The sequence below is a fragment of the Pollachius pollachius genome, assembly GCF_949987615.1.
Source record: "Pollachius pollachius genome assembly, chromosome: 14".
Taxonomy (NCBI): Eukaryota; Metazoa; Chordata; class Actinopteri; order Gadiformes; family Gadidae; genus Pollachius; species Pollachius pollachius.
Genome location: NC_136947.1, coordinates 3990595 through 4011392, shown reverse-complemented (window position 1 = coordinate 4011392; position 20798 = coordinate 3990595). Strand labels below are relative to the sequence as shown.

Here is a 20798-nt window from a genome sequence, read left to right as displayed (position 1 = left end):
TCCCTTGTCTCTGTCTCTAATTAAGGCATATTTATTTTCTATTGGGGACAAATGTGATCATGCTGCTGTTGCGCTCCTTCTCTTTATCTGCTGCCTCTCAGCTGCTATTATGTGTGTGTGTGTGTGTCTGTGTGTGTGTGTGTGTGTGTGTGTGTGCGGTTGTGTGTTTCTGTGAGTGTGTGTGTGTGTGTGTGTGTGCTTGTACGCTTGTGTGTGTGTGTGTGTGTGTGTGTGTGTGTGTGTGTGTGTGTGTGTGTGTGTGTGTGTGTGTGTGTGTGTGCGCGTCATTAAAGATGTATACCATCTCTCCCCAAACAGTGTCCTGACAAGCCGCTGGCACTCATTCGATATCGGTCATTAAAATTTAGCGAAGGAGGTCTGGCTATCGGGTTCCGCATTCAGCCGCCCGTATGAATTTTTCAACATCTCATTACATCTACTGGCACCTGCGCCGAGGTCTGGTGGCCGTGCGGCCCCGGCCATCCTCTGTGTTGTACTTTTCCCAGCGTTGCAGCCTATGCCATTGTATCTGAGGCATGACAAAACGCAAATCAACAATTACAAGAATGCGTCTCGAGGCGGCTGCGTTGCTGCTTCATTTACTGCTGCTGGTTGACAAGGCCGACTGTAAAAAAGGTGAGTTGCTATTTGTTATCTTGATGGGGCGAAGCCTGAACTAGGATGGGAGTGCTTTATCTTGGCCCCGGGAAAGCTATATATGCATCGACCGCAGTCACGGCTTTCATTGTTCGGCGTCAGCTTTTACGACCCCTACGGAAAGGTCAAGTTGCGAGAAGAAAACACAGTCAAATTAATACAAGAGAGCGAGGATCTATAAACCACGACGGTTCTTCAATACATCAAATAGCCCCAAAAAACTATTCGGAAATGCTGCTTGAATAAACATCCAAATAACTATTAAAGCGGTGGCATCTCATGGCTTACACTTCATGTAGCCCTTATAATCTTGTATGTATTAACTTGTTTATTTACTTATTTATTTACCTTTTGTTACTTTCAGAAAGTCCCGTTTAGTCACTTTAACTCATTCCCTGTAAATGTTGAAGGTGTCAAATGTGGGGGGATCCTCTCTGCCACATCGGGAAACATATCCAGCCCAAACTTCCCGGGTCTTTATCCGTACAACATCGACTGCATGTGGCTGATCGTGGTGGCGGAGGGCTCCTCGGTGCTCCTCACCTTCCACCACTTCGAGCTCGAATTCCACGGCCACTGTGCCTACGACTACATCAGGATCTACAACGGCGTGTCCGAGGACGAGGGGAACCTCCTGGGCACGTTCTGCGGCGACATCTCCCCGCCCCAGTTCACCTCCTCCTGGAACGTCATGTCCATCATCTTCCACTCGGACCGCCACGTGGCCCATCGGGGGTTCGCCGTGGGCTACAGGAAAGGTGACAGGGGGTGGCGAGGGATGTGTTGATTTACTGCTTCCTGTTGTTGTTGTTGTTGTTGTTGTTGTTGTTGTTGGGACGATGTTCATAGTGGTTGGGTTGGGTATTCAATGTCGGTATTTTTCAAATATTTGCAACAAAACATGTATTTGTGCTTACTTCTGTAAGCACAAATATTCTGTGGCTGTATCACGTAGTAATGATACGTACTTACACCGGAGTTAGACGTACAAGTATTTCCTCCAATTACATGTCCTTCTTGTCAACTGTAGCCCATAGCACGGTGGTTGACAACTTTGTTTTTGTATACTAACTAACCCGCCAACTTTTTTGCAGCTGTCTCATGAAAGACATTCTAAAAAAATACCACCTATCGTCCACTGAATAGGGCCTTCAATTGTTCAATTTCAATTCAGTAATATGCACTGTTTGTTTACACAGCAACTTTAGGCTGTGTGAAATGATAACCCCTGACGTCCAATTAAAAAGAGCCATGAATCATTACCTTCTGGCTTGTTGGCTCCCCCTGCCCTGTCTTTCTCAGACTCGTGTGGAGGGGTGCTAACAGGCCTGTCTGGCATTATCTCCAGCCCCGGCTACCCTCGGGAGTACAGCAACAGCGCCGACTGCTCCTGGACCATCCACGTGCCCAACAGCACCGTGGTCAGCCTGGTGTTCCTCGACTTCCAGCTGGAGAACAACGAAGGCTGCAACTTTGACTTTGTGGCCCTGTTTGACGGCCCCACGGTCTCCCATCGCCACCTGGGGAACTTCTGCGGCGGGGATCCGCCCCCCAACACGGTGACCACGTCCAACCAGCTGCTGGTCGTCTTTAAGTCAGACTTCAACATCGGGGGACGAGGGTTTAAGGCGTACTATTACTCAGGTGGTGAACTGTTGATGTTCTATTTGTCATTAGTAGACGTTGAGTGACTAATGTTCAGTGTTCATTCATGCAGCATTCTTCTATCCAATGCATTTTGGTTTTACAGGTTGACTGTGGTCATTGAGGTTTGAACCCGGGGCCTTTTGGCTGGGATTCAAACACTCGACGGGCAGTCTCTTATAAACCAGTTACCCAAAACCTGTCAACTCAGTCAATCCAAATAGTTTCTGAAAGGCTTCAGACGTTGTTATAATAATTACTTTTGGTGTATAAAAATGAACCTGCCAGACCCTCAAGTGAACTTCAACAGCACAGCAGTGATTTTGACACACATTTCTTCTGAAACACTACTTCTACCTTGACAGGTGAGTGCCAGCAGGTTCTGTCAGCCTTAAGTGGGAACTTCAGCAGCCCAAACTTCCCCGGCATCTACCCAAACAACATCAACTGTCACTGGACCGTCACACTGGCAGCGGGGTACCGTATCAAACTGTTCTTCCCACTAGTGGAGCTCGAGGACAGAAACAGCCTCACGGACGAATGCGACTATGACTCGGTGGCGGTCTACGACGGCGACAGCCAGACGGCCCCCCTGCTGGGGCGCTGGTGTGGAGGGGAGCATCCCCCCTCCGTTACTTCAAAGGCCAACAGGCTGCTGGTGGTGCTGAACACAGACAGGAACGTGGCGCGCAAGGGCTTCTCGGCGGCCTACGTTGGGGGTGAGGGTCTTTTCGGAAGTTGGCCGGTGTAATGTGTTCTCATTAACAAAGTTAGCAACTTAGGAAAAAAACATAACGAAACAAGCCTGTTCTGCCGTCAGGCCAAATAAGGGCACGACAGCTTCAGATGCCACAAGTAGGAACTTGAAAAAGTGGATTATTTTGCATTGTATGCCTACTCCTACTCCATACTTTTGACTCTAAACCATTGTGAACTGTTTATCCCCCCCCCCCCCCCCCCCTTCCCCAAATGGATCAAATTCTACAAAAAAGTTGTTCCAGTAAACATCAGCTGCACCAGATCGGAATTCTCCATCTTGATAGCGGTGCAGTCTCTGCCACAGCTGGGCCGTGAGAGCATATACCTGGGGAACCCGTCCTGCACAGCCCTGTTGACGGCCACGTCCTACAAGATATTAGCCCGCTTCGAAAACTGTGGTACAGCTGGTCAGGTAAAAAAAAAAAATTAAATTATTTCAGCTATGGGCAGTCTCTTATGGGTAATGATTCATCATAGAGCATGGGTATCCTACAGGAGAAAGTTGATGAAGTGTCAAAGGTGTTCAATTCCGTGCTGAAAGCTACTGGTTTCGATTCCCCAGTGACCACAGCATACCCGTAGCCAGAGGCATCCTTGATAAAGTTGCCTACTAACCCTGTATCGGAATTCTCTGTAAGCCCTTTGGATAAAAGCGTCTGCTAAACGAGTATATAATTAGGTAATACAAGCCCTCCATTAAAGCAACCTCATTGGTAAAGTGCAGTAAATTATACTGAACTGATAAGAAACAAGTCGTTGACGAAATATCAAGTGTATTAGCATGCAAATATATGCATTAACCAGGGAAGGCAAACATGAGTCTTAAACCTGCACTATGTCAGTTAGTCCTCCAATTAGCAGCCTCTAGCGGCTGGAGCTGCAGCTACATTTAAAGCTATTTAAACATCAAACTGTCATCTGACATTTTCCCACTGTGTGTCTGTGTGTGGATTGTGAGACACAAATTAGTGGGCCAGAATTAAATGAATTGAAGAGACGAATTCCCTGGATGGAATTGACTTGTGGATGGCCGTGTTTTATTCTCGAGAAACTTACATAGTGCAGCTCACTGTAACCCCATACAGAAACGTCAGAACATCACCATGCTGGTGAACACCCTCTACATAGACTTCTCGGACGGAAAGCAGAAAAACCTGCAGGAGTACGAGGTGTTGTGCGACGCGCAGCGCAAAAAGGCCACCGTGGCCCACATCTCAACGGAGGAACGCAACCGTCTCAACGAGCTGGCTCGCCAAGCGGAGAACTCTGTCAGCGTAGGCGGAGGCGTGGTGTCGGCGGAGCCTCATGATCCCAGTGACATCGTCTTCATCAGTATCTGCGTACTGGCTGTCATTCTCATGGTGATAGCCGTTATCTGGCTCGTGCTTCTTTAAAAGAAAGTCCCATCGCTCCAAACTGTGAGCAGCGTTGGAAATACCTCTCGACAGAGGACACCGACTCAATTCTGGATAACTTGTATAAAAACATTCATTTGTTGTGTGCCCCATGACGCTTAAAAAAGGAGGAAGTATATTTCCCCTTTGATTCCAAAACAGAACAGCAAAATCAATAGCATACCTTTGTGACAATACTTTACAAGCAACAACTAGTAAAAGGCTCAATGTGTGCCAAAATACGGATCTCATGAAAGATTTTCTATTACAAGAAATAATGCTTTCAAAAGAAAACAACAAACAGATATCCCCACTTCCTTTCACCGAGATCACCAGGGGTTCGTGTCCAGTTCTCTTACCAGGGTCAGAGAGTTACTTCTTATAGCTGGAAACCAGCTGGGTAACTGAAGTCGTGCTGTCCTTCAGTTGAGCTCGGACCTCAGGCTTGTGTTTGAAGGCAAACACTAGAGCTCTGATAGTCCGCCTGTAGGAACTGCTGACCAACCGCGAGCTCTGATGGAACACTTCTCTCTCGATGTTGTCGATAAGGCTGGAATCCATCTGTATAAGACAAAATACATTGTAATATATGTATATATTTATTTATTTATATATATGGGACAATGTGGCTACACACAGAACAAACAATTTTATTTTTATTAGAAAGCATTTTAATACAAATACAGGCATAAAGTACAATAGTTTTCTATAAAGCTTTCATATTCTCATGAAATCGATGCAAAACAAAATATTGAATTTTTCTTGCCAACAGTAGCCTATAAGTTTCCTTTCTTTCCTAAATGTGAATCTGCTGCAATAAATCAATACGTTATTGATGTGTACCTCTTATTCCCATGTTCTCTAGAATTAACAGCTGCATTTTTTTTGTAATTAAAACCACGATTAGCACTACTAAGCGATATCAATGCAATGTCTCCTAAACTCAATAATGCTATGTTAAATTTCCCACGAGATGGTGAGCAAGGAGTGAAATAAATCTAGAGGAGGATTTCTCACCTTCTCCTCCAAAGCATCAGCCATCAATCTCCTAGCATTGGTCCGGAGCGCTGCAGACTGTTTGTCACAGTGGACATCGATAGAGGGCTTGTTGGAGTTCTCTTCAATGAAGGTCCTCCAGTCAGTATAAACCTGTGTTGCCAATGCGCTCACCTCTGGGTCGGGGTTCTTTCGCATTTTGTTGACGGTGTGACCTGACAAGAAGAGGAATACAAACTGAATTGTATTACCAGATGTTTCGCATTGAGAAATAAAATACATGTTTAAAGTGGCTTTGATTTTTCCTTTCATTGATAAAATTGCATTCATAATAATAATGCAACTGCCAGCCTTATATTTTTGTCAGTACAAAAAAGAAGTCTATATGGTCTAGTAAATCTATTTGTCCCATCAACTTATGCAGTACGTTTATCCCTTTTATTTTCTGCCCACCTATTTTCGTTGACTTCAACACCTCTCTCGATGGCATCTTCTTTTGAAGCTCTGCCAAGGCATGGAGATGATTGTCCTTTGTTTGTCCAGGGAATTCCAACATTGACTTGTATCGTATTATGTCCTCAATCACGACCACTCTCTGTAAGACACCGGAATGAACATTGTCAGTTAGGAATCAACCCTTTAGCAAACGCAGCATTAGATTCCACACTTAAGGGTTAATATTTATGCCTTTACTCCGCTAGAAATGTGTCTCACCCGCAGTGACTCGATTGTAGTTTGCTTATACACCTTTCCCTTGATCTTCGTTGGCGTTGGTGCTTGTCCTTTAGGTAACCGCACGACAAATTTATCCATAATGAGGCCCGTGTTGATGCAGTGACTGGACAGTTTAATATTGCATTGAGTCTGCTTTCCTTGGTTAAGGCAGATCTCTGGCCTCATTAAGGTTCTTGGCCACCTCACTCAACGTAAATAAGCATACTGGCTATTCAGGCTATTTTTGAACGTCTTTCTATTGTGTGAAAAAACCAAACCATGTCACGTTATTATGTATCCTGACTTGTTTGATATTAAAATATAAAGAAAAGTAACACCAGAATTGTGACGAGCTAGCTCCAGATGCATCCAGTGAGCTAAAAGGTAAATAAGAAAACCGCGCGTGCGCATTGTTAATCTTGTATTCTCGCTACTCGCGAGATCAGATAAGACGAGGAAGAACAGGCTGCTGTGTGTGATTGTTATTATCCGCGCTGACAAAATGGGCACTCTATTAACTTTGGACATTGTTTTGGGATTCTTTTTGGTGGTGACAACGTGCACATCTGCCTCATCAGATGTATTTGATGCGGTGCTGGGAAACACGGTCTCTTGCCACAAGACGTGTCAAATGACATACAGTTTACATACATATCCACGGGTAAGTGCTCTTCTTGCTAATCTAGCGTTAACTGCTAGCCTAAGCTACTCTGGGCCTATATATTACTATGCTCATTACTTTTATAGTCTTGTTTGATTGATGAGATATTCAAGGGAGAAATGAAACGTTTTCTTTGCATTGTCATTGTCGTAGTTGGATTTTCCACTTCCTTGTTATTATGCTGCAGCGCTGCTAGGATTGTGCTCGCTGATGATCCGGTCATTCTGGTTCCACAGGAGGAAGAACTGTATGCATGCCAACGAGGCTGCCGCCTATTCTCTATCTGTCAGTTTGTTGGTGACAGTGAGGATCTCAATCAGACCAAAGCTGAGTGTGAATCAAGTAAGCAAACTCAATTGAATGAATGGTTGGTGTCGATATTGCAGTGGATTCCAACTATGCGCACACATGAAGATAGCCTGTCTGAACAACAAACGCCTATGTGTGTCGTTCCCCATCATAATCTCTTATTACCATCTGTTACCGCCACATTTTTGCAGCCTGTCATGAAGCTTATGTCCAGTCCGATGAGCAGTATGCATGCAACCTGGGTTGCCAGAACCAGCTCCCCATAGCTGCACAAAGACAAGAGCAGGTATGAATGAATACAACCTTGTTGTAATAGTTTTAAAACACTTCCTATTTTGCCAGCCAATTCCATTTCCACTTCTCCCCTTTCTCTCCCTCAGCTGTTGGACATGGTGCCCAGGATTCACATGCTTTACCCCCTGGCCCTCATTCGAGGCTTCCTGGACGATTTTATGAATCAAGCTCACAGCCTCATCACTTCCTCATGGACGTTCTACCTCCAAGCAGACGATGGAAAGGTCGTCATATTTCAGGTCAGTCTTTTAGTACCAATCTGGGTCGCAAATCGTTTTGGGCCCAAATCTGTTTTGATACATCTTGAGCCTGGTGTTCCTGTAGGGTGGTAATAGCTCATATAACTGCCAGAATAGTGGTGCACCGACAGCTAGTAAAATATTGTCACTAGGCTTGAGCGGTATCACGATATGCTAGTATACCAGGATATTTAGAAATACCGACGGTATGATTCAGTACCGTCAAAAATACAATCGCTCCTCTTCCTATTTATGGGGACATGTTATACCACCAGGTGTGAGTGTGATTAGCCTTACAAGCCGTTTCGAAAATCTGCCCCATATGTCATCACTAGTGGGCGTGTCCACCTAGATCTGTTCTGGATAGATGGGCAACGTTCACTTCAGTCCACTGGGTAGGCCGATAGACTGATCTATCCAGCACAGATCTATTATGATCTGTGCTAGATAGTTGATATGTTCTTTGGCCATATTTTGCAGCAGGATATATCATTTTATAGTCCAAAATAAATTATTCGCCGTTCCATTGTTGTTGAGACGGAAATAGGTTAGTTGGCCAATGGTTTGTGGCTTGGCCCCGCCCAAGTAGGCAGAGTTCCCCTGTGACAGTTACATTTATAGCAGCATACTGCTTTCTGTGATGGTGTATAAAAACAATCACACATCTGAATAGCAGTTGAAATTATATATCTTTAACGTTAGAAAGATATTAGATGTTCAACGGATATTGACTGAATTACAGCGATCTTATACGGGGAACTAAAGGCGCAATCACCGGTAGGAGTTCCTTGTGCCTAGCAATGTAGGAGCTCTACTCTCTATGTAACCATTGTTTGGTCAATATTTACGCTTGAGGGAAATGACTAAGTACCCATCCCTAAATAATAGCCTAACCAAAACACCATCGACCCGGATACTTCTCAAGTTTCAAAATGTCCGCAATGAATTCAATTGGCTGTTTAGAAGTGTATCCCGCTAGCTCTACACTATAGACAGCTAAGCATGTTAAAAAAACTGCGTGGCCAGTGAAGCTCTGTTGTGGGTGCAACCCACATAAACTGTATATAATACAGGGAAAACTTACTTTCCAAATGATGGAAGCTATCACAAACTTTAAAACAACAACTAGTGCGCAAGAATCAGTTGAGATTTGGACCGAATCTATGGAAGAAGGGCGCATTTATCCTATCTATTCATTATTCTATGGGCCATGAGTATTTTAAACCAAGCAAGGCTTGTCCTCAAGTTCGCAAAATGCATATCAGAGACACAGAATTGTAGGCTAGACAATGTCATACATGCTATGACTTCGATAACCAGAAGCTCAGCTTTAAAAAAATCAATAAAATGATATGTTTGTTCTTACACAAATGCTGTCATGACCGTAAACCCTAACAAAATGTCATGACGGTATGAAGATACCCCCCAAGGCTGAATGTCACATTTCTAGTCCGACACACTCAAAATAGAATAAATCAGTTACCGCCGCTGTCACAGAGGCCTTGTTTACATGAGTGTTTTGGATCTCTCTCGGGAGGTTTTAATGCAAAGAGAGATGTTATCTCTGTCTAATCAGGCAGGAAGAGTTGCACGAGAGATGTAGCCAACCGTGGTCAAAACCCTCTTCAGGGGTGGTATTCGATCTAGACATGAGACATGGCTGACATGAGACAGCATCGTGTACACAGAATGTCTCCCTGAATCGTTGGCAGGTCACGTACTTGGCTCATGAGTTGTGGTCATTAACCAATATAAAGCAAGAGGGGTGTCTTATGCGAATGTATCTGAAACATCCCCGCCCGTAAGATTACAAGACTCTTGCGTTTCTATTATTAAACATGATTCTTGGATTTATCCAAAGCAATGTCCCTACATATGAACACACTGAGGTGATTGTGAGCGCATTGTGCCGACCAAGTAAATATTGATCTACAATCTGCATCTAAATAAAGGTTGTAGAATCTAGATATTGCTCGTGTACACAGGCTCAATGTGACACATGAGTGCGTTTGACTGTGTGTGCAATAATCAGCGATCTGTTTAAAAAGGGTCTGAAAAGGCTAGCCCATCCTTTGTTACAGCCAGCTATGTCATTACTCTCAACAGACAGAGCCACAGGTCGAGATTATTCCTCACTTCGAGCTGGAGAAGGACGTCAAAGAGGAGCCGGATAAATCTTGTAAGTCCTCTCCCTTCTAGCACGCCGTGAATGCCAAGTCTTTCGTCAATTGCACTCAATCATACTGAACTTGTGACAAGGAACAAGTTTGTTTTGTCTTTTTCGTTTTTAAGTGTATGACATGCCATTGGTTGTCTTCAGTCTCCAGTTTGAGCCTTCCCGTTTACAAAGACTACCAGCACTCCTTCATCCAGGAGAGGGATAGGGACATGTCTGCGGACCGCTCTCCCGGTGACCGCGGGGACGAGTACAACTTCTTCACTTGCCTCTCACGGTAATGCTCTGGGCTGATGTACTGCGGAAAAGGATGGTCAATTATTCCATGAAAAGATTGACCGATAATTCATTGACGTCATTGTAATAATTGATTCATTGTTGATTGCTTTTAGATGCAATTAATTCGAGTTAATTGTCCCTCCTCAAGGACGGGCATTTACCCTCATTGAGAACATTGTAGAGACTGATTAATACAATTACCAGGAGCAGTGCAATTCATCGCAAGTGCTGGTTCATCACTTGATGATATCCAATCCGTTTTTTTCTGTCAGATGTCTGACTGATTTGATACAGGCTTTGAGATCAGATTTAGACATCATTGTTATTGTCTGGCTCCCATCTTAGTCAGAACAATATCCAAAGCAGCAACTACATCCCGTACCAGCATCCCAGGACTAAGCCTCTCTGCTCAACTACCTATTACACTAAATAAACTCTGCATGTATGTGCCTATAACCTCTTTGTTTTGTGTCTTCAGTAATCCTTGGCTGCCAGGTTGGATTCTAACCACCACCCTGGTCCTGTCAGTGCTGGTGCTGATCTGGATCTGCTGTGCCACAGTGGCGACAGCTGTAGACCAATATGTACCTGCTGAGGTCAGTGGTGCTACTTTTGACCTTTCTTGATTTTGTCCAAACTTCTTTGTTAGTTATTTTCACCGTCCTCCCCAGTTTAATGTTTTCACCGATTTTCAACTCAAATTTATCGGAATAGATATTGATGCAGATATATAGAATAGAATGTTATCATTTTAATTGTGTTATACACAAACATTAAAAAAATATCCATGACCAATGCATTTCCAACTCAAGAAAACATGTCTGCTAATGCATTGGCTAATGCTTTTATTCTATAGTGCAGTCCATCAAATTATAAATGACCGCAATGCATTTTACGGGAAAAAGAAAGCAACATTTTACTAATGGGATTCATTTCAAACCCTGGCAAAAGACACTCGGCTGAAATCCATTTCTCTTTTTGGTTTGTTTTTTCAGAAGCTGAGCATTTCCGCTGACATGGACTTCATGAAGCAGAAGCTGACTCCATACCCGGCGTCTTCCCTGCTGATCGTCACCTCGTCGGGCGAGGAAGAGGAGGCCGGCCCCCTCCCTACCAAGGTCAACCTGGGGCAGTCCAACATCTAGAGAGGAGGGGGGAGTGAGACACCAAAGCAGCTCTAGTGTAGTGATATTGATCTTAATGCGATTTCCTTAAGTCGATTTCTACTTCCTCTAGCGCATAAGACCATTGGCTTCTCACTGTCTAAAACAGGAATGACCTTGTTCTGCACTTTTTTTCTAAAGGAGTATCTCTAACAGTGTGTCTGTCTTTAAGCTAATGAAGACGCTGTGTTCTGTTTTTTTGGCTGTATCGTTTAGGCATTAGAGATGACGGTAAAAGATGGTGCAGGCAACAAAGAAAAAAAAGGTTTTGGGGGAGATCATTGAAATTTGCATCATCCTTTTGTCGTTGTTTTGATTTTGTTGATTACAGCTGTATTAACGAAGTGTTTGTGACTTGAAATGCTATAGGTTCCGCAGTGTTTATTAACTTTTTTGGTAAAAATCAGGGTTTTCTATAGGGAATAACATAAGATTGCTGACTCCCCTTTGTTTTTCGTGCTTTTAACTGCAGTGCTTTCCAAACATAACCTCCTGTTAAACTCATAACACATAATCATATTATATTGCAAAAGACAGCGAGGGTCTTTTCAAATTTACTGTTGTCTTCTTTTAGAATGAATAGGAATCGGAAATAAAGAAGGTGGAGTGGATAAAGTGTCTGTTTTCATTTCACATCCTCCTATTGGTCACATATTCTCTCCATAAAAAACACCATATATTACAGCAGTCACCATTTAACATTGTAATGCATACCACATAGGGAGATAACAGCCCATTATTGTATAATGGTAGTATAGTCTACGCTGTTAAATCTATGATCAAAATTGATTTCAAGACAAAGTTTCTGCTATGTTCATAAAGCACACAACACTGCTAGTGTGATATTGGTCCTCCGTATCAATAAGACAAATACATATTTTTGCTCAAGCTGGATTTGCCTAGTAAGTAATTTGGCTTATATTTCCTCAAGCACATGTGAGCACTTTGAGTATTTCAACCAATTATGTAAAATGCTTGAATGTCCTAATTGTTTTTATGCTTACGCCCTTAATGAGTTCCCATTATATTCGAATAGCAAGTAGTTCCAGAGGCTTAAGACGATGTCATAAGCCATCAAACACCCAGGCATTGTAATTTTACTGCTACAACCAACGTACCGATATCAATATATGCGTGTGTGTGAGAAAGAAAGATTATGATCATGATCATTTCCAGTACCTCGGCCATTGTAAATTAAGGTACGAGATAAAGTATGAGATATAAAGAAATAATTTTAATGGTGTTAAATATCCTCTGTTTGCACCACAACTGACCCAATGTGTCAGTGACATCTTCACTGTGCAATGCCCTCTGCCATGCTCCTTCAGTTGAAACAAACAAGATTGAAATGCTGTTGCCATCAAAACATTAATGGAAGAATAAAAACAGGAAAAAAAACATAGCAAAACATTAATCATTCCATCCACATTTCAATCCACTTAACAGTGGGATTGCCTGCAATTTATATCCAAGCCAATAGCCGGTAGAGCAGATAAAAGAAGTCTTTGTTCATGATTTAATTACAAAATCAGCTCAGTAGCTGTCCAACATGTCCTTATCTGCGGCTGTAAGCGTTGATGAGGAAAAGCGCTTTCCTGGAGGACTCCGACGAGTCTCGCTGCCCTCTGTTTGACGTTGCCTTTTTCTGGCGTTAAGACAGGAGGGTTTCGGTGAATCCTCAGCCGTGTCATTAACCTTCACCTTGGGAATGCCGTGCTTTGGTGTGGGCTTGTAAAAATGGAGCTTCTCGGTTGCGTCCTCATCTTCATTCTGCCGTACCAAGGGCATCGAATTCAGCACATCACTGATGAACTTTTGTCTGCCAACTGGATAGAAACAGTGTTAAAAAGTGTTTATGGTGAGTGTGGCTTGTCATTTTACCTCAAAATAAAAATGTGTTACTGAAATGGGGACTTACAGAAGCGGAGTGCTGATTTTCGTGAATCTTCAATTTTTTTTAGTCTTGGCACTTGTGAAGCAATTCTTTCCCATTGATTGACAACCTGAGGAAATTGCAATGCTTGTTGTTTGTACATTTTCTGAATTCAATGTAAATAACTAACAACACTGCAGAATATTAATAAGTGTGTGTGTATGTATATGTATATAAATACATATAGAGAAACACTTTTTTAAAGGTTCTTACATGCTCTGCCCAACCTTCTGTTTTACATCTTGAATGCTCAAATATGTCCAGTGGTTTTTCAGAACAAACAAGTCCTGTCAGATCATACATTGTTTTCTTGAGTACTGGGCCAAGCTGGAAATACAGATGTTGATAGATGTTTAGATGTTTGCAATGCTGCTACATTTTACACACTGGACCTTTAAAGCAAAACATTTTTAATGAATCAACGTCACCTTAAAATTGGTCCCAGAAACATCAAGATTTTGGAGATTAGAGAGACAAGTGAGGTACCTGATAACCCTTTCAGAGATTGGATTGTCTGTATGAAATAGAAAGCATTCCGTTATGGCTGTACACCAGTGGTAATAACATGTTATAAATGTATTATTATATTGTATTGTATGTATATTGTATGTGGTATTCATATATTTGTTAAAGGCCAATATTAAAGTTTTGAACTTCAAGGCCGAAATTATAGAAGACAAATGAAGACAAACAGTAGCAGACCAGAGAGATCCAGAAGTTGAAGGTTGTCAAGTCCTTTCTTGAACATCCTAATGGGCGCAGTCAATCTTTGTAGGCCAATATCTGACAAGCAGTTGCCTCCAATGAAAAGTTCAACCAGTGATCTGGGGAAACAACATGATAAATATATAATGTAATGGTTGAGCATTAATGTTTTATAGTCCATCCCAGGATTAAGGAGTTGTATTACCCAGTCAAGGAGCTGCTGGTCAGATGCAGAAAGATCTCATGACTATCTCCAAGTCGGCAGCCAAACAAATCAAGAGACTTCAGACTATGAAATGTCTTGATTTCACACATCCTCTCAGACAACAGAGGAAATCTGTAGGGACACGTATAATGAAAGTCAGATGAAGCTACAGGGACAGGAGAACAATAATCACATGCATAGTTTAATCTAAAGTAATACCTATTCCGAAGACAAAGAGATGTCAGCACCATGTCGCCATACGCATCATTGAATACTTGTAGGGCTTTGGGGCCCGTTTCTTGGTTGGAAAACACACATTTCTCTTCCGTGGCTGCAAAAAGTTGAACTCCTATTTGTTCAGGGAAGTCTAACAGTGAGTCCACATGGTGTATGTTTTCGGCTATGAATTGAATAGAGATGTCGAAGAGAGATCTCGGAGAATATTGTAGATTTCCCTTGGCATTGTAGGTGAAGATGAAGTGTTCCTTTTTCAACAACAACGGTAACGGTTTCGTCCTTCTACAGGATGACACAGGCTTCGGCTCAGCAAGCACGATGTCATTCACCCGACGAAGCTGTCCCCCCTCTCGGATGTAAAGAGTGCTATTGTCAGGAACAAGACTGCACATGTTTGTTGGTTGTTCCTTCTACAGAACAGACATGAAACGCATCACTGTTTGCATGACAGCCGATCAAACTAGAAAGATAATACTAGTCGTTAATAATCAAACTTGCTGTGCGGCTTGGCTGACCGTGTCTGGGGTAAAGGCATCGACCGCTACGGAGACGTATATATAGACATATTATTTATTGCTCACAGTTATGTGTTGTTTAGTCAGCTCAACTCGAATTTGTACTACAAGCCTCCACTCATGTAGTTCCGGGTAAGCTTCCGTGTTTTCCCCCCATGTTTTGTTGTTTTGTATATCAAAATAAAAGTTTGATAGTACATATTTGGACTGAATTCGATTTGTCTTTTTCCCGAACAACATATGGACAAAAAAAGGGCTTAACCATTATTAAATGTATTCCTAACTGCTTCAAACTACCTCAATACATTTCGTTTCGCTCTCCACATTATCCATTTGTTTTACTTTGAAAATGGTCGGAACAGGAACTACGTGTTTAGCTACAACGCCACATAACACAGTCCCGAGCCAGCTGAATTATATGAAGTGAAATGACTCCATAAAGTTAATTCTTGTGCATATTCAGTTTGATTCTTGGAGTTGGTTCTATTGTCTGGGCTCGTTGACTGCACAATCCAGATTCACAATCGAGAGAAGTGTAGGTTGACTTCCTATGGTAGGTGACTTGTTTAGCATCTAACACTGTATGGTATGTGGCAGCAGTAGTTGCTAGTTGTCGATCAAACTGCTCTATCAAGCAATATTTCAAAGCTCTCGGGACCTTTGGTTTCAACCTGTATACTATATATTTCCGTGATTCATAATGTCCAACAGAGAGCAATTTTGAAAAGAAAAATTGACGATTAAACACATTATTCTTGACATTCCTCAGCTCACTTGGCAAAGTATTGGATACCTTTTACACTTTCCTCTGAGGACATTCAATACAGTCCTTATCAATGGCGAACACAAAAGATCCTTTTGAGTTTCAAGGTAGACTCTCTCTCTCTCTCTCTCTCTCTCTCTCTCTCTCTCTCTCTCTCTCTCTCTCTCTCTCTCTCTCTCTCACATGAGAGGTTTAAAAACCTGTGTCATACTGTGATAGTATTATGTTGTCTATGCACTGTACAAATAACGTTTTTTTCTGTTGCGTGATGTTAGAATTTGAAGAGGCTGAGAGTCTGTTGGAAGAGACCAGGGATGCCACCACGATCAACATTGATGATGTGAATGAGTTTCGGAACCAGAGGAGACCAGGAGGGGATGAAGTCGAGGAGGACCTGCTCGCCAATGACGACAAGGCAGAGGTGACGAGACGGTTTTTGAGAGTAGTGTAAAAATGTCCTAACTTGTTGCACATATATTATTACACCACAAATGTGGAAGCACTCACTTTATCTTCTATATTCCTTCATTGAAGCTTCTTTCCGGACAAAGGAAAAATGCCCCATTTTGGACGTTTGACTACTATCAGAAATTCTTTGATGTCGACACCTGCCAGGTAGTCAAAGTAATTTCTTATTCCATGTAAGATTCTCCTGTAAAATGTATTTTTTAGAGAACTACCTCCTACACTCATGCCCTACCGTCTTGTCTTTCAGGTCAGGAGTCGAATTATTGGTTCAGTACTGCCATGGCGGGGAAAGAACTTCATTGAACTATACGTCCGCAGAAATCCTGACCTCTATGGTAAGAACAATAACATTTCGAAGATATATTTATATTTTTTATTAGGTGTAATGGAATCAGAAAATTGTACTCTTTCCTGGTTGGTAGCAACCGGACCCTTTTAATGTTTCTTGATGGTTTCAAAATATTCCTAATAAAGTCAAAGGAGAGGCAGTTAAGGAGATGTGAAGCTCACTCAAAACTAACTACAACCTCAAAACTAACTACAGGGCCCTTTTGGATTTGTGCAACTCTCGTGTTTGCAATTGCCATCTGCGGAAACCTATCCAAGTTCTTGGTGAACCTGGGCAGTCCCAACTACAAATATACAGCTGAGTTTGGGAAAGGTACGTCCTGTTTATATTTCCAACAAGGTCAATGTTATAACACCAAAGCAGTTCTCTGAAAGCCTATGCGCTTATGGTGATTTCTTACTTGGATGGCAAGAGTTTCCTATAACCTGACACATGCTTTGTCACTGTGTAGGGTACTTGACAAATATAATGTATAATGCATGTGTAATATAACCACATGCAACAGGGTGCTATCAATCTGATTTTTGTCTCTTTGTTGTGATTCCTAGTGACTATTGCTGCAACAGCGATCTATAGCTATGCCTGGCTTGTTCCTCTTGCCCTCTGGGGATTCTTGCTCTGGCGAAACAGCAAAGTGATGAACCTGGTTACCTATTCCTTCATGGAGATAGTCTGTGCTTATGGATATTCCTTGTCCATTTACATTCCTGCAGTGGTAAGATGCCATATTGGTAATAATTAGTCTTTAATGTGAATTATTGATTTCTTCCCTTCTAAGGTAGTTAGGCAGGACATTATTCTGTTGCAGTGTTACTTTCAACAAAACAGGATTTATTTACGTTTAATCCCTGTGATTTTCTGGACCAGGTGCTGTGGATCATTCCATCAGAAGGACTGAGGTGGTTCTCTGTGGTGTTAGCGCTGTGTCTCTCTGGGTCCGTTCTGCTGCTGACCTTCTGGCCCGCTATCAAGGATGATCACATCCGAGTTTCCATAGCGTTTATGTCGACCATCGTGGTTCTCAATGTTCTGCTGGCCGTCGGTTTCAAGGTAATTATTGCATTAGAGCCCATTTTTCACTTATGGTAGTCACTTCCCTGGAAGGAGGATTAGGGTCAGATTAAACAAAAAGAATCTTGGGGGTGAAATAAGATACTCTGTATCCGACATCCTGGTGAGGCAAACCACATCTCCTTTGACCCAGTTTGGCCAAGGAGCCCGTCGCTGGCGTTCAGCGATAGCTTTAGTGATTGGTTTCTACTGAGCTGACCTGCTGGACCTCCATGTACCGGCACGGCTTTGACCCCGCCGCATGTGTCGAGACATTGGGGTTAGTGTTTCACTGCCGTGCGCGTGTGTGCGAGAGCGAAAGCCACAGAAAATGTACCCTTTTGTTGGTAAGCCAGCTGGTTAAATGCTCCACCTCCTCCTGGAAACTTTTAGTGAGCATGAATAACGACAGGCTGTTGACACACTTTTTCTCATGTGAATACAGTCAAGGCTCAGATGACTATGATATCGGCCGGTAATTAGTCTACATCACTCACTCACTAGTGTCTGAAGAGCTGTCTTAGAAGAATAGGAGAGACTGAAAGGGGCTGTGGGTTGTTCATTATTATTTGATGTGTTGTTTTTTTTACTGCAAGTTAAGATGCATCATATAAACACCCTTTTTATGCAAGAGCAAATATATTGTTGTGTTTTTAAAAGTTCTGTCTTTCATTATTGTTTTTACTTTTTTCTTTATTTGTCGACCAGGCATACTTCTTCAGTTCAGAGAGTCCACATCAGCAAACCAATAACTCCTCTGTCGTTACGCTCGTCCAATCCAAGCCTCATTCATAGACCTTCCTGAACACAAACGGGTAAGCATTGTGTGATCAATCACAAAACTGAAGTCTATAAATCCATCATCGTTCTGTTTCTTTTTGGCAAGGCCACTGGAACTGTTGGTGGCCTTTCTAGTAGAACACACAATACCCCATATCCTGTACATGATTTCTCCTCTCCAAAGCACAAGTCATTATTCTTTGTTTTTTTCAAATTGCAGGCTCTCCTGTTGCCTTATTAGTGAGACTCGGGTTGCCGTAGTGATGGTGTCACGGGGCGTCTGGATTTCACCTGCACCTTGTCACGCACTGGCTTTTGGCTGTTAAGGCCTGTCGTGCACAACTGGTGCCACAGCAGGCCTACTGGGCCTCTGAAAAGGAACACGGGTTGCAAGTGTGTTATTTATATTATGAGATGGCTTCCGAACTTTCTTAAAGATACATCACAGGTGTAGGATTTTTCAGACTAAAAAAAGACCCGGAATTCTTTTTCCCGTTTGTAGTGTTGTCATCAGTGCTTTGGCTTTAAGGTCCTCTTGTACAGGCTTATATACATTTTTGTATACTATATGATTCTCTTGGTTGTGGTTAGTGATCTCTACTGTATTAGCGTCAATCATTTTACAGTTTTATAACATGCAAGAACTCTGTCAATGCCAAACATTATTGATAAGCATTGTCATTTGCAATTTTCTTTACAAAATCAGTAATAATACATTTTATAAAATGTACTCTTTGGTTTTATTGATTTTTTTGCTGTTAATGTTGGGTGAGTTTCAATAAACTCAAATTGTATTAAGAAGCTGGTTATCCATTTTCATTTAAAATCTATTAGGAAAAATAATAATAAACATAATGGGCGATGGATAGGTTAAATTGTTGCCATACTTAAACGTCATGCATAGTTGAGTACTGAGATGCGATCAAATAAAAAATGTTTATAAAGATTTTGGCGTCTGCATTTTAAATGATCCTTGCTTAAGTTGGAACAATGTAGTTAAATATTAACGACTCTTGGCAGTATTGAAGAACCCACTAAATCTGAAAAGTTTGGCTTTTTTTATTTTCAAATTCATAATTGTTTTAGCATGGGATTGTAAAGATCTAAAAGCTCAGCAGCTAATTGCCCATTTTATACATCATCAATCCTCCAAGTTTGGAATTGGGCATTTAGTGGGTTTTGTCTCCAACACATCAATCAGTCTGGCAGGACCGTTCAAATTCCCTGATAGCATCTCCGCCGTCTCGTTGTCGTGTTGCAGGATCTTTAACAGTGGAAAACGTTGCATACTTGCACAAACTCATCCATTTTTATGGCATTCATGAAGAGGTTGTGGTGTCCTGAAATATTTCATGATCATTTCTTAGAATAGCTACGTATTTAGTTCAATTAACAAAATTGAAACAGAAGAAAATAAGTGTCACTGGAAACGGTGTCAAAGGGATGGTGGCGCCCTAATTAATGGTCATTCTAACCCACGCTTTGAGTTTCACGGGAGCTTGCTGTCGAAGAGATAACCCGGCCAAAGCACTGCCAGTGCCCTCAGAGCCTGCAGGTACGAGGGTGACCAGTGCTGTTGTGGAATGGATTTATCAGTGAATAGCATTTAGATTTTAGTTAGAAGTAATTATGAGATGCATTCACTTTCGGATGACTTTTAATCTATGTTTTTTTCCTATTTTTTACAGCGTTTAATTATGTTTTTTTGTTATACATTATTTTAATAGTTATTTTGATCTAGAGACCCGCACATAATGGCCACATCAAACGGTAACGGCGACAAGGTGTCCAAATTTGAGACTTTAAAGCTTTTGGAGAAATGCAGAAAAGAGAGGGATGATGCTTTGCACCGAGAGAGCATTCTCCGGGAGAAACTGCGGCAGTTTGAGTCCAGGTCGCGTTCAACCGAGGCGCTCAAACAGAAGATCAAGTCCCTGACGAATGACAACAAGGAGCTGAGGAAACAGACCAAGTCTCTTCGGGCGGAGATCGGTCTCGAGGCCAGTCCCAAGTTTAGCGGGAAAACGACAAAGGACATCATCAACGACTTCCATGAAAAGGAACGCCAATGCAATTCTCTAATTGAAAAGGCCGGGAAACTCAGTTTAACGATAGATGACTTGACATCCGAGTTGGCGAACACAGTAACTTCTAAAACCCTTTTGGAAGATCAAGTACAGTCGTTGCAACAAAACCTCAAGGACATGACAAATAATCAGCGACGTTTGCTTAAATTGTGGGAGGACAAAAAACCACAACGAGAGCAGCTGTCACTCCCGGCGATTTCCCAGCGACCAGGGCCAGTGATCAATAAAGGCGTTCAGACCGAGATGTCCATAAATCTGTCACAAAAGCTTCCAGTAAATGCATTTGAGACCAAGCCATTTCGCAGAGATAGCGAGAAAAGATCAATGTTGGATAAACACAGCTTAGCTACTTTGACGCATGGGAATCCTCACGACAAAAAGGCGTTTGTGCATGATGAAATGAAAGGGCTTCAGCACTGAT

General features: G+C 42.2%; 6 protein-coding genes across 6 annotated transcripts; 4 read left to right on the top strand and 2 right to left on the bottom strand.

Moving 5' to 3' along the window:
* Positions 1 to 566: 566 nt before the first annotated feature.
* On the top strand, positions 567 to 4454 carry cdcp2 (CUB domain containing protein 2; the record flags this gene model as incomplete). The annotated part of the gene is made up of 6 exons (XM_079750800.1): positions 567 to 636; positions 1068 to 1415; positions 1960 to 2301; positions 2667 to 3020; positions 3294 to 3472; positions 4146 to 4454. 6 exons carry the CDS (start codon positions 567 to 569, stop codon positions 4452 to 4454), a joined length of 1602 nt encoding a protein of 533 aa, XP_079606926.1.
* Positions 4455 to 4457: 3 nt separating this feature from the next.
* Positions 4458 to 6532, bottom strand: tceanc2 (transcription elongation factor A (SII) N-terminal and central domain containing 2). Its single transcript, XM_079750805.1, has 4 exons — positions 6165 to 6532; positions 5904 to 6045; positions 5472 to 5665; positions 4458 to 5015 (listed from the first exon to the last, which is right to left on the bottom strand). Exons 1-4 carry the CDS (start codon positions 6348 to 6350, stop codon positions 4827 to 4829), a joined length of 711 nt encoding a protein of 236 aa, XP_079606931.1. The 5' UTR covers positions 6351 to 6532; the 3' UTR covers positions 4458 to 4826.
* Positions 6533 to 6605: 73 nt separating this feature from the next.
* On the top strand, positions 6606 to 11900 carry tmem59 (transmembrane protein 59). The gene is made up of 8 exons (XM_079750803.1): positions 6606 to 6825; positions 7062 to 7167; positions 7326 to 7420; positions 7515 to 7667; positions 9774 to 9846; positions 9988 to 10120; positions 10601 to 10718; positions 11118 to 11900. The coding sequence occupies exons 1-8, from the start codon at positions 6667 to 6669 to the stop codon at positions 11265 to 11267; spliced, it is 987 nt and encodes a 328-aa protein (XP_079606929.1). The 5' UTR covers positions 6606 to 6666; the 3' UTR covers positions 11268 to 11900.
* Positions 11901 to 12499: 599 nt separating this feature from the next.
* lrrc42 (leucine rich repeat containing 42) lies at positions 12500 to 14993 on the bottom strand. Its single transcript, XM_079750802.1, has 7 exons — positions 14348 to 14993; positions 14129 to 14260; positions 13921 to 14042; positions 13647 to 13732; positions 13432 to 13545; positions 13204 to 13288; positions 12500 to 13111 (listed from the first exon to the last, which is right to left on the bottom strand). The coding sequence occupies exons 1-7, from the start codon at positions 14755 to 14757 to the stop codon at positions 12819 to 12821; spliced, it is 1242 nt and encodes a 413-aa protein (XP_079606928.1). The 5' UTR covers positions 14758 to 14993; the 3' UTR covers positions 12500 to 12818.
* Positions 14994 to 15276: 283 nt separating this feature from the next.
* On the top strand, positions 15277 to 19206 carry yipf1 (Yip1 domain family, member 1). The gene is made up of 10 exons (XM_079750804.1): positions 15277 to 15433; positions 15650 to 15750; positions 15919 to 16064; positions 16178 to 16258; positions 16359 to 16446; positions 16656 to 16772; positions 17009 to 17175; positions 17328 to 17510; positions 18219 to 18325; positions 18511 to 19206. Exons 2-9 carry the CDS (start codon positions 15717 to 15719, stop codon positions 18303 to 18305), a joined length of 903 nt encoding a protein of 300 aa, XP_079606930.1. The 5' UTR covers positions 15277 to 15433; positions 15650 to 15716; the 3' UTR covers positions 18306 to 18325; positions 18511 to 19206.
* An 838-nt stretch (positions 19207 to 20044) lies between these two features.
* LOC307085678 (uncharacterized protein) lies at positions 20045 to 20797 on the top strand (the record flags this gene model as incomplete). The annotated part of the gene is made up of 1 exon (XM_079750544.1): positions 20045 to 20797. The coding sequence occupies one exon, from the start codon at positions 20045 to 20047 to the stop codon at positions 20795 to 20797; it is 753 nt and encodes a 250-aa protein (XP_079606670.1).
* Between the last annotated feature and the right edge of the window lies 1 nt (position 20798).

Excerpts from the sequence above, each read along its gene's own strand:
- tceanc2 (XM_079750805.1), bottom strand. The coding sequence starts at position 6,350 with ATGAGGCCAGAGATCTGCCTTAACCAAGGAAAGCAGACTCAATGCAAT. Across the intron at positions 6,046-6,164 it reads CTACAATCGAGTCACTGCGG|AGAGTGGTCGTGATTGAGGA; the intron begins GTGAGACACATT and ends GGTGTCTTACAG. Across the intron at positions 5,666-5,903 it reads GTTGAAGTCAACGAAAATAG|GTCACACCGTCAACAAAATG; the intron begins GTGGGCAGAAAA and ends TCTTCTTGTCAG.
- tmem59 (XM_079750803.1), top strand. The coding sequence starts at position 6,667 with ATGGGCACTCTATTAACTTTGGACATTGTTTTGGGATTCTTTTTGGTG. Across the intron at positions 7,421-7,514 it reads CTGCACAAAGACAAGAGCAG|CTGTTGGACATGGTGCCCAG; the intron begins GTATGAATGAAT and ends TCTCTCCCTCAG. Across the intron at positions 10,121-10,600 it reads TTCTTCACTTGCCTCTCACG|TAATCCTTGGCTGCCAGGTT; the intron begins GTAATGCTCTGG and ends TTGTGTCTTCAG.
- lrrc42 (XM_079750802.1), bottom strand. The coding sequence starts at position 14,757 with ATGTGCAGTCTTGTTCCTGACAATAGCACTCTTTACATCCGAGAGGGG. Across the intron at positions 14,043-14,128 it reads ACCAGCAGCTCCTTGACTGG|ATCACTGGTTGAACTTTTCA; the intron begins GTAATACAACTC and ends TTGTTTCCCCAG. Across the intron at positions 13,546-13,646 it reads TTTCTGGGACCAATTTTAAG|CTTGGCCCAGTACTCAAGAA; the intron begins GTGACGTTGATT and ends CTGTATTTCCAG.
- yipf1 (XM_079750804.1), top strand. The coding sequence starts at position 15,717 with ATGGCGAACACAAAAGATCCTTTTGAGTTTCAAG. Across the intron at positions 16,773-17,008 it reads TACAGCTGAGTTTGGGAAAG|TGACTATTGCTGCAACAGCG; the intron begins GTACGTCCTGTT and ends TGTGATTCCTAG. Across the intron at positions 17,511-18,218 it reads TGCTGGCCGTCGGTTTCAAG|GCATACTTCTTCAGTTCAGA; the intron begins GTAATTATTGCA and ends TTTGTCGACCAG.